At 42.5% G+C, this 12,366-nt stretch overlaps 1 protein-coding gene across 2 annotated transcripts in view; it reads left to right on the top strand.

Moving 5' to 3' along the window:
• LOC126543105 (uncharacterized) overlaps nucleotides 1-10,736 on the top strand; it is an 84,297-nt gene extending 73,561 nt beyond the window's left edge. For both annotated transcript variants that reach the window (XM_055062235.2, XM_055062236.2), the window contains 3 exons: nucleotides 630-774; nucleotides 5,401-5,523; nucleotides 10,098-10,736. In XM_055062235.2, the coding sequence (XP_054918210.1) occupies nucleotides 630-774; nucleotides 5,401-5,523; nucleotides 10,098-10,160 (331 nt within the window). In that variant the 3' untranslated portion in view covers nucleotides 10,161-10,736. The remainder of the gene's footprint in view (nucleotides 1-629; nucleotides 775-5,400; nucleotides 5,524-10,097) is intronic.
• Nucleotides 10,737-12,366: the final 1,630 nt, after the last annotated feature.

The raw sequence follows: 12,366 nt of genomic DNA, 5'->3' as shown, positions 1-12,366 counted from the left end.
GGAAGTGTAATACACACATTACCATGATTAAGTAGCTTATTGACCTTGCTTTCTCTGGTTTGGGTGGAAGTGGACACTACGTTACCGCGGTATCTGTATCATCACCGAGGAGAAACAACACTTGTGAAGTTGAAGTGCAATACTCCGAGCTTCCACCGCCCCTAAATCCTACGCAGAAATTCAATAAGTAAAAATATGTAAAAAAATTATTGACTGGGCAATAAACAAAGGTTCGCACCTGAACAAACTCGAGCGATAACCCTACTGTCTGCGTCTCTGGATATGCATCTCGTGGAATAACCCAGTCGCTTTCCATAAAACGTATCGCTGTCAGTGTTCTTCACACATGAGATGCTAATAACAGTTGTCTATAACATTGGAGCATCAGTGGACTTTTTTAAGAAGACAGGATCGTAAGAATGCTAAAGTGGCCTCCTCGTCTACCAAGAACCGAAGCTTTCCCTGTAAAATGAAGGTGTTTCTGTTTTACATACTTGTGAATCATTGAGCGAACGCATGAATTCTAAAAACGCACGTCCCTTCTAGGCTTAGGTAATCATGTGAAGCTAAACATGCTGTGTACTTGCGAAAGTTGTGACGCACAACGTGACATCATTTTTACCATTTAGGTCCCAAAGTGGGTCCTGTCTCTACGTCGTAAACAATGTTCGAACGCCGCTGAAAAGGTACAAATATCTCCCCGGACAAATGATGACCAGGACCCAGCAGTGTCAGAATGCTTTTCCAACTGTGAAGAATGTAGAGTTCATAACAGTGAGTATATTAACACTTTAAAAAATTACCAACGGCAGTTATTCCTTTCCTAAGACACAGACACTCTTCCTCCGACTGTTTAAACGTACTTTTTCTACCTCTCGACTTTTGCCTCAGGAAACATGGGTAATAAAAGAAAGCCAAATGGGAGTTCGTAATTCTGCATTGTTTTGGAAGAGCTGAAATGTATCTACATGTGTAAATTAACATACTACGCATAGTGAAGAGGTAGACAAAACTCGGGGCACTACGCCAACCAAAGTAAAATTTAAAAGAAATGAAGACGTTTAGGTTCCCACATGGGAGCCTTGTCCACAGGCCGAGGGCCTCGAGTTTTGTCTACCTTTTCACCATGTTTCATTCCGACCAGACGGGCTTCCGTCAAACACTTCATACTAAATTCATAAACACTTCACAAACAATTCATAATAACTTCATAATACGCGTTATTGCTGTCAAGCAAACTGTTCTAGAATATCTATTGGCACTAAGAAACAACTCTGAATTACATGCACAAGAACTCTAAGTGAACTGTACATTCGCTACCAATGAACATATAAATTTTTAAAACTCTATATATTCCATGTGCCAAAGCTGACACCATTGAGGAAGCTTTCTAAGCAATGAGTACCGAGCATAGCTGGGCAAGTAAGCGCCCATGTCATTAAAATACTTTGAATTAGAGCGGATCTGAAATGTATTATTGTCACTCGCTGCTCAGCAATTGTCCAACGTTCCCACGTTCCTCACCACATATGTCAATATTGGCACTACCATTTACTAAAGTGGCGCGGTAAAAAAAAAGTCTTACGCCAAAACTTGAATTATTTGAAGTATAATACCTTTGAAGGCAACTTGATATTGTAATTATTATTGTGATATCCGCCGTTCTTACATTTACGTGTCACTTCAAGGAATTTCGTCGTTTAGGCGGCATATTATACGCTGCAAGGCAGCAATAAAGAAGAGCTTTATACTTTCACAATCAATTTTACATGGCCTCAAATTCGTTATAAAATCTACCGAGACAGCAATAAAGTACAAGCCGAGACAGCAATAAAGTACAAGAAATGCCGAAGAATACAAGCAAATCGGCCAATTTTGTGGGAATCTACAAGCCGTCGCAATCAGCAAACTGTGGTCTTTCAAAGAGTATACCATTAAATATTACCGTGTGCTTGTGTATGTGGCGCTCGAGCCATGCAAGTCAGGCATTGATTATTCCGCGCGAACAAAACACACATGTATAAACATGCAAAGGGGGCACGTATTGCTCTTTGTATAAGAAAACAAAGCGAAAGGTAGAACGAACGTCATCTAAGCCTTCTTTTTTGTACTTTGACAGCCAGTTTTTGTTTATTTTCCATCTGCTACTCACCACCGCCTTTCGTTGCTTCTTGTTTGTGTGCGTATTCTTCAGACATTTCATGCTAGCTACATAGAAATTGGTTCCTGATCACCGCGTTTCTGGAAGTCAGAATTATTGAAGAGTTCATAATTTCTTTATCTGTTCAACCGCAAACGGCCTTTGCACGCTTCTTTTTTCTTTTTGCTGTTACAAACATTTTACTAACATTTTGAAAGCCTGTTGGCGGCAGCAGGCAGTGTACCAAGGTGGGTCTCCCATTAACCTTGGCAATGGGCATTTTACGGTTTATTGCCGATAGCAATTTTTAAACATTTTTCCATTTGATTCATTCAACAGACTACTGCAGACCTCAAAAGTAGTCATGCTTAAGACGAACACAGCGCAAATATGAATGACAGAAAGATTGACCAGAAAGTATGAATAGTTCTACAAAGCTAAAGAACCAAACAAAAATAACGGTGAAAAGGCGAAACAAAGAGTGAACCTTAGCAAATGCTCCTTTTAAGAGTTGATGAAACCCTCATATTTGCTTTGAATTTAGGGCTAGGGAACCATTTGATTCGGCCTTGGGTTTCTTTTTTTTTTTTTTTCTCTGGTGATTACCACTGTGCTCTTAAGATATTACCCATTTAAGAATTGCTGAAAGCTTTATTATTGCTTTAAATTGAGTGCTAGTGAACCATTTGATTTGGCCCTGGTCTTTTTTTTTATCTAATGATTACCGCTGTGCTCTTAAGATATTAATTCTTTGTTGTGCCCCTTTGACCCCTCCTTCTCTTTATTTCACTCGATTTCATCTCATGGGCTATTTTATTTCATAAACGCTTACAGCAGAGCAATAAATTTTATTTGTAGTTCAGTGCTCGCGTTCGGTTTTGTGCTCGTCCATTAAAGAAATTACATGCGAAAATAATAATTGCCAGAAATTTAGAGAGGAAATCAGAAAGCTGGAAAATAACGTGTTGGGAATCTTGTCACAGTCAGGTGTAGCCTTAGTTTTAAGGCTCAGTAATTCAGAGCACACGTTTGATGGTGAGATTATGTGAATTTACTGATCATAACTCGACTGACCGATGCGTTCTTTGCATGGAAGCGGCTTTATTGCTAATCTACCACACTGACTTAAATGATCGACTGGGATATACTTTTCGAAAGTTGATTTCAAGAGTTCTGTAGCATAACGTTTTCTTTTATGACAGAAGAATGGAGCAGTTAGGTCTTCAACTTACTTTTTTTCCGCATAAGAATGTGCTTGGCACAGTAAGAGGTGCGAATGCAACCCTTCTTATTCAATAATGAAAATGAGCCTATATTTTTCGAATCGAGAAGCGTGCCTTTCGAAATAAACACTGCGGTCTAGTAAGAATTGTCCAAGCTACATGACCTCGGCGTAATTACTGTCTTTACAAGCAGCCCGTACGCTGCGCTTATCGTGCCAGCTGTTAACCGCGATGGTTCAGTTCGAGTGGGCTGAGACTATAAGGTTCCGATAAATCCGATACTTGACATCGAAAGCTATCCACTACTGAAAGACGACGAGCTTTTTTCCGTTCTGGCAGGCGGAAAACATTTTTCGAGGATAGACCTAAGCCGGCCGTATCAGACAGTTGAAATAGATGACCAATGCAAGCAATATCTCGCGCTAAATACCAGCAAAGATCTCTTCCTGGTTAACCGCCTCCCTCTTTGCCTTTCATCGGCTCCTGCAGTATTTCAGAGCTTCATGGATAATGTGATAAAAGGGTTGAACGGCGTGACATGGTGTCTAGACGGCACACCGGTCACTGATATTCGGTGTTTCTTCATCTAGCTGCTAAGACAGTTTGTTTCATTCGCATAGAAGGCTTCGCCTTATTTTGAAATTTCGTCTATCACAGTTGAAGCACCACGTTTACTCTGTGTTTGCATGGTTTATATTCGGTTTGTAAGCAGATGTTCTGTTCGACTGTGCATTTCGTGCCATAAATAGAAGTCTCATAAAATAAACTATTTCTGGAAATTTACACGAACGTTCATCACAAGAATGAAAACGTCTATCACGCAAAACGTGCGTGAGCACTTCATTATTACATATTACAAATGTCATTACGTTAAACCTCACCTCTTCAGCCTACCTGAGCATAATCGGTGGAAGTACCACGAAACCGCTGTTGATGGCTGCCACAGTGTTCGACAGTTTCACTTTATAATACGATAGCCCCGCGTGAGATAAGAATGCACAATCATCCTTTTATAAGGAAGGCAAATAAATGGTGGGACAACAACACGTGGCAGAAACAGTTAAGTGCTTGGCTGGGCCTTTAGGTCTAGTAAAGCAAAGTAACTCTAAGAGTAGTTTGCATTATAGTTATTCTAATAAAAACTCCTGGTCTACGTAACTAAGACATCTGTAAACATACTTAGTCCGCCTATTTGCTTGCACAGCAGCTGGTCGCACCAATCTGAATCTGAATACGCATGTTGTGCTATTGAACGATTCAGCTATAAAGAAAGTATTGCAAATCCCTTCTTGTGGTGGTGTATATGTTCAATGCCTCAATCGCCTCACTTTATTAGAAACTATTATGTACCGGAGAGCTTGAATAAGAAGTCAGCAGAAACCAAAGCATTTCCACTGCAGTTAAAATGCTCCGCGATATCGTAATGTTCTCTTTTCCCGTTTTGTCCCACGATACTCAGATTTCTGGCATTGTAGTTTAACATTTATAGGCCCAGGATTTTATGCAATCTTTCATGCTGTAAACGTTTTTCAAAATATTAATAAAATACAGATGTCTGGGTCGTCCACGCAACATGAAACTTAACGATTTTTTTTTAGTTTAGTGTTGCAATACCCGTGCTGCTGATTTCATATTTTCTTGTTAGTAGCATTACGGTATGCTAGTATTTCAACATCATAAAGTAATTGTGTAGTGTGTTCTTTGTTTTGATGTAGATAATAGGGGAATAGCTCCCAACATCCCTAAAAAGGTGACTCAGTTCTGCGTAGTTTGCGAGCATTACCTCAGTGGAGTCCGTCCTGCAATTTGTGACGTTAGATGTTTTTATTTGCAAGATAAAATTTCAAATGCGGATTACACGAAAGTTTAAGTTTTGGATATCATACCACAATTACAACCTGCCCTTGTCCCGGAGGCCCATTTTTGGGAAGCAGTCATCTTCCTGAAATAAGCCATATAGAACGTTGCTTTAGAATAACCTCCCCTAACCAAGATTATTATCGCATTTGTAACAGAAAAACTCGCCCTGCTTTTCAGGAAATGGGAGTGAAAGACTGCACCATTAGATGTGGAACTGCAGGCAAAAAACGAGATTCAGAACCCAAGCTTCTTCACTTGAGTGATGGAACACCTTGTAAAACAAAGCATGGCAAGACATACGTGAGCACTTCATTCTTCAATATCCTTTTTTTAAGTTTTCAGAGCCTTCAAAGCTCTTTCTAGGGGCCATTCCTTTGTAAAGCACAGGTTCGTACCATGCCTGCCAAACGCTATAGCTATTCTTATTAAACATCGTGCCCGCGTAGGTTTTTCACTGTCGTATCTGCTCGGGATCGTGTGATCTGGGAATGCGATCATGTCACATTCATGACATCGGTCGCACAATTGTGCCGCTATACTACGAGGCACAATTTTTAGTGCTTTGTTTAATGTGCGCTGAAAAATATCAATGTTGCAGTAACTGAAGCTAACCGAGCTGTGAGGAAGGATTCGGTTTTGGAATGCTGTATGTTATGAATGTTCTACTTACCAGCAATGCGAGCTAAGGATATATTTCGCAACATTTCATCCTTGTGTACGGTCGGTAGTGTGGTGGTTTTCACGGAGAAAGAAAAAAAACGCAGAGAAAAAAAATGTCTAAATGAAATTCGCTGACCTAGTCGTTGTATCTTTCTGCAGCAGAAGGGCGTTATGAATATAATATTGCCACGCGCTAAGGCAAGAGTAAGCAGCAGTATCAGCAGCCAGACACGAAAATGTGCGACACAAAAGGGACGGTTCTCCAGCTGGTGTGTGATCTTTGACTTCGTCGTCTTCAACGCCGTTTTTGCTGGGCACGCAACGCTGGCTCGAAACACCAGGTGGCAATATTAATGTTGAACTTCAGTATGTAGAGGCAGTGGAAGAAATATTGCTTATAAGCCTGCCAGAACCTGGCGCCTAATGGCCGAATAACCAAAGATCACATAGCAGTGTGAGACTCTTTTGCTAAGCGTAGAATTATACACACTTAAGCATAACTAAATTTTTCTGTTATATGTAATTTTTTACGTGGACCTTGTTTTTTTTATTGAAAAGTTGAGGATGATGCAACGTAAATAGCATTTAACAAATGCACTAGAACTTGAACACCGCTGGCAACAATCGTCCACAGCAGGTTTCTCATGAGATCAGACAATTAGCTGTTTTCACATTGGCTTCTTTAATTTTTGTAGACAAAGGCAATTTAGACAATTCCTGAAAAATAAGAACCAACCACCCCCTGCGCTTTGCAAAAACAAATCTTTCTAAATTACTTTGCCGTGGTGTGTCTCGTCAAAATACCGCCAGATTACGTACACAATGTGTGTACCTCTGTGAAACATGCTCTTTCTATAAATTATTGCCAATTGATATATCATTTGCTCTGTTAGATTACAATCAGTTCTTTTTAACTAAACTAGAGATAGAAAAAGTATACTGGGCCCCATGTTCCGCAATTTGCCATTTGACGTGAAACCCTTTTGATATAGTTAAAACAGGGCAGGGCGCCACTTGCTAAAACCGCATGCAGTAATGCACCACTAATACCGCCCATCTCTTTACAACCGTAACTACCCACGCAGATTACTTTGATATCGTTGTGCAGCAGAAAATGAGCCATTGCTCGATCATACTTCTGTCGCGCCACCCATGACGCAACTATAGATAATTTTAGTCTCGCGTGCGGCGTCGACAGAGGCGTAGCTAGGCCGCATGTTCGTCTATCTCAACGCGAGCTGTCCCGTTCAGCAGAGCTGACTGTGGAATCGTTGGTAGAATTCATCTAGCTACAGCTGGTGCTCATCAGGCTTTATAAGTTGTACAAGTATGCAGTCTTGTTGGAGAAATCTCACATCTTATTGGCTAGGCGCCCCGGCGTTGGACACGTAAGGTCTACGAATGGCGTGAGGAGACACATGGAGCCGGACAGGAGGAGGGCGATCCTCGCCCAACCATCGTGACCGCGGTGGAACGTGTTCGTCCTTCTAGGGCGGGGGGAGGGGGGGGGGGGGCACAAGAGCAAGTGGTTAACGCAAGAGGCGAGCGCCGAAGCACCATCCATCTACGCGTGTGGTGTGCTTGCGAGGAGCAGGGCAGTTTCAAGCTCGGATGGTCATTTCTGTATCTTATTGCCGAAACACCATGTGCAACAGAAATCGGTCCACTACGAATATGGAGCGAGCGCGATTTTAAAGTTAGGCCGTAAAATCTCCGCTAGCGGTAGCATAAATTAAGCATGTAAGCCTTGTAAGACGTGACTAAATGTAGATTGCGTATTCCGTTAAGTTATTTTCGTACTCTAGGGCCCATAAACCCTTTTCCGCACAAGACGTTTCAGGTACACCACTGCGGCTACATCTCTGATACATCCTACCAGTCCTCCGTGCTACACTCTAGACGTTTGTGGCCAGATTTCTGATTTCGAAGCGTGATAGGGGGAGGGGGGCTCTAAATTTTGGCACTTCTTGCGCTATTGTACCCTCGGCATGGCTCCCTAAATATGTTGCAACAAAACTGCTTGTTGGCATAGTTGGTGCTTGCTAATAGACATCTTTTTTTACCGCAAGTTAAAACACACACAAATGGAAGACAATCATGGTTCATAAACATGACCGAGCGCCCCACAATTTACAGTTTTTGGGTGAATTGAAAATAAAGTTATTTTTTGTCCAGAGTTCTTTTCTTTGTTCTTTATTTTATTCTATTGAAAACGTTGCCCATACGCACGGGCCAATTGCCATCTCCACAATCACCCCTGTGACAGCAAGATGTCGTTCTGGTGGTTCGTCAAAAATGCAGAAATGGGTATTGGTAGCACTTAAGACACCATCAACGGGTAGAAGTTCGATACAATGATTGCGCAGATCTGGGAATGGCGTCAGTGACCCTACGAGGTGAATAATACAGAACATCTTCTCGAGGATATTGCAGTACTATAGAGTTTAGCTATCAGCTTAGAGGAGAAGCGGGGGTTGGTGGTGGATACCTGAAGCTAAACCGAAGAGCCAGGGGTTTAGGCACACGTAGCATGGTCTTCATATGAATTGGAGTGTTGCTACCACTGGTCTTTGGTGGAAAATGAGTGCGTAAGCTTGCGGCGTTCGCCGGTATTCTCGTCAGCCTCAGACAGTGATCTACTTCCCGGCATTTACTTCCCTGGGTACTCCAATTAATTTTGGCCAGATGGGGTTAAACTGTACCCGACGCTCTGCGAACAAGCGTCTTTGTAGTCCACCTCATTGGGATGTGCCTGGCTGGCGCGGCCGCGATTCCACCAGTGAAATCGTGCGCGAGATCGCCACGCCATAGCCATCGATATCCCTGGGATAGTCCACACAAGTAAGGACAATATTTGCGATGAGTCCGTGTAACGGTCTGCCAATGTGCCTCTGTAAACGAGTAATTGAACTCTTCTTTGGTGAAAGTGCGGATCACGTGGGTGACGAAATATTAATCCGATGCCGATTTTCCTCGTGGAAGCGCACCGCCAAATGGTATTTCGCTGGTATCGCTGTATGCCTCGGAGGGTGGGGGGGGGGGGGGGGGGGGGGACCAGGCTCCAATTTTCAGGGAATGGATCGCGTGGCTAGGAGTCATCTTTTCGACTTCTTCCCTGACCATTATGCCATCTTGCCGCTGTCGATCCTCAAAGGCCCCTCTGGCGAGCTGATATTAAACCGAAGGGTCTGTGTCGCCGCGAAGGGCTATCAGTGCAGCATGTATAAAGTCACTGGTTCTAACGAAACGGCAGCAATGCGAACACAGTACGGCGAAGTTTCGAAGTTTCTTTTTGATCTTTGATTGGGAATAGTCGGCGACTAGAATAGTGCTCAGCTGCACTAGGAAAAATGTCGTCCCTGTATTGCAAAACGCAATCTAGATGACAGATGCGCGCTGAAATTGAGGGAAAGAGTGATAGCGTCAACTACGTACCAAATGCATGTGGGCCATTTGAGCGCGCACAAAAAATTATACAAAACATTCTCAAAAGTACCTAGTGCACTGAAGTTACCGAAAGGTCTCCATGACATTTATTTTAGACAAATCGGTGACTGAGTGTGGCTGAGCGCGATGACGAAGTATGCCGTCTCTGTATTGCAGCACATGTTCGAAACGGCAGAGATGCATGCGGCAATGGAGGGAGAAAATGAAAAATAATAGCGTCAGAATGGTAGTAGAGACACGCCTACCGTTTGCACATGCACATATTGCACATGCCATTCTTAAATGTAGTTGGGGCATTGCCATGGCCGAAACGCATCGCATAACGGTAGTATATTCTATCGGCACTAATATATGTATCTTTAGGTTGCCTAGCTGGTGTCATACGAGCTCTCTAGTATGTAGAGCGTAAATTCGTAGAAAAAAAAGTTTGCGCTCCCGAAAACAATAGAAGGCGTCGTTGCTGTGGACGTCGTTGCAAGTTCAGAGTTCCTGGATTTACCAGGACCACCACGTCTTGATATTTATTAGAATGAAACGATGGCAAATGGGCAGAGGTAACACGTGTGTGCCCAGAAACCAGTGACCACACGCCATAGTGTAGCGGTGGAGATTCTGCTTAGGCAATTTCTTTGCTACTATACACGCTGAAGTGGCAACAATGATTTATTGAAGCCTGCTCATAAATTCTTGCACATGAGTGCTTTTTCTTGAAAGTGGGTTGTCTAGACCACCACTTTGTAAGCATTTATTTTTTGTCTTTCTTGCAGAACTGCATCAATGGCTTATGCTTGAAAAAGAAGAAGTCATATGGATACGAAGCAGTGCCCTGAGGCTGTAGGAAACAGGAGAGTGCGCGTCGGTTTGTAAATTAAAGGGCAGTGTCCATGTTCTCCTTGTGAACCATGGGCATCTCTGTTCATTGCGTCACAGTAGGATAAGTAGCGTTGTGAAAAAACGCGTCAGCACCAGGAAAACGCGATCTCGAGGAACGTCACATTGGTTCTACAAATTGGAAATCTCAATCACGATTTTTAGGTACAGCGATCGCATTATCCTACAAGCTGCCAAGGTTGTTTCTTTAAACTTTTTTTGCAAACCGGAAGCTCCGTTGTCAGCCGAAAGGTTGTGCCGAAATGTATAGAGATGTTGATATTATATGCCTAAGAAAACTTTTTAAAAGCAATTGGGAATGCAAGACAGATGACTATACAGCCTGTAAGGGTGTTCAGTAAGTCTAAAGAATATATTCTTCATTTATAGCGGGCCGCACCTGGGGGCTTCTAAAATTTAGTAACTTGTTCATATATTATGGTTTTTTATTATATTTTAGAAAGCTGTTTGCTTAAACCTGGCGTGTTGAATTCTAGGCCGACAAACAGCCCCTTATTAAAAAAGTTTCCTAAGAACAGACTAGTGAGCTAGTTCGTACTGCACAACTTGAGGTAAAGCGCAAAAGGGCACGCAGGACAGCAGATGAGATTCACACATGGAAGTCTTCCTACCCTTTGATATATTGCGTGCGATTTTACGCTTTGCCTCAAGTTGTAAATGTTTCGCGCACCTACAGTTTCTCAATGACTGAGAAATGCTTGATCACACTTAACTTATGCTCATAGCTTTGCCTGAGTGTGTTAGAAGTGCAGCGTGTGAGTAAAGTATGCAACACATGAGATAAGACTCACATCCTGCTTTGCTTAGTTGTGCGCGGCCTAGCTGTGCCCTTGGTCAAGGGGCAGATCTTGGTGGCATAGCCGTGGCTGAGTGCAAAGAGATTTAGATCCCTCGTGGAAAACAACACGCCATCTTATCGTCATCCTCTTACTGCACGGTCTCCACAGACTCATCCACCTTGGGGTATGCAGCTGTTTCCCTAAGCTCCTCTCGATGGAGTACACGCATCTATTTTTCGAATGAAATTATCCAGCCGCTCCTACTGGATCACCCAAAACGTCTGACTACATGCGTGTCCGCTGTCGAATAATCATATATCGCAGAGCAACTGCAATAAACTTCGTGGCAGGAAATACCGTGCAGGAAATGCACAAATTTTTCCGACCAGACGAGATTCCGTCGAGCCCTCAATTTCATTGCAATAAACTTTCATTTCACTAATGGGTATATTGAAAACGCTTTGCACTGGCAAATCAAGGTTTTTTCCGCTCTACATCGCAAGAACGATCATCTCCTGTTGTAGGTATTTTTTGCCAATAAAAATGAGTTTGCTCCACCTTTACAAGCCAAGGGGTCATCGCAAAATAGTTTGCGGTGATTTAATGTCTCAGAGCACCTGAACTGTCGAGCGCCGCAATGAAAGAAGTATTCGCTGCGCTCCCACACACAAAAATAAAAATGCGACACAACTACGAAGATTAGTATTACGCTTTTTAGAATTCAGCTACATGGTGGCACGAAAGTACTTGCGTAGTAGCAAACAATTGTTTATCGAGCAATGCTATGTGCCGATGTGCAGGTTTGACAATTATAACGGCTGTAACTTAAAATGTTATACTGGTTGCTCTGTGTGGAACAGAAAAAATATTGGCATTGCAATATACCATAGTGTAACTAGGTGCACAATGGTACGCGTCGCATTCTCATAGTAAAATGAGAGCTGCTAAGGTAGGCCTGTCTTCACGAAATAATGATAATGATATGTCTACACTATATCAAGTAATAAGGCTCGTGAATGCTCGGTTTTGTTACCTTAGAAGCCAACTGTGCACAACGTACCTTGTATGCACGCATTAGGAAGAAAATTAGGAAAGTATAACGAAAGAAAGTCATCATATCTATCGAAATACAGACTCTACGTGCTACTTGCTTTTGTTTCCTATACGTAAAGACGTGAACCCACACATGCAGAAATTCATCCGGCTATAGAATCTGAAGCGGCGGTACCACTGGTTTCATGCTTGGCCTTCGAAAACTTCTGTCAGCGTGAACCGCCTGCTCAGTCACTCGTACTAATCCTGAATATTTTGTCTTTGAATGTTTTTTTATAGAAAAGAATGATACTAAGGTGAACATCTACACAAA

The sequence above is a fragment of the Dermacentor andersoni genome, chromosome 10, assembly GCF_023375885.2.
Source record: "Dermacentor andersoni chromosome 10, qqDerAnde1_hic_scaffold, whole genome shotgun sequence".
Taxonomy (NCBI): Eukaryota; Metazoa; Arthropoda; class Arachnida; order Ixodida; family Ixodidae; genus Dermacentor; species Dermacentor andersoni.
This window is presented reverse-complemented; position numbering and strand designations above follow the sequence as displayed.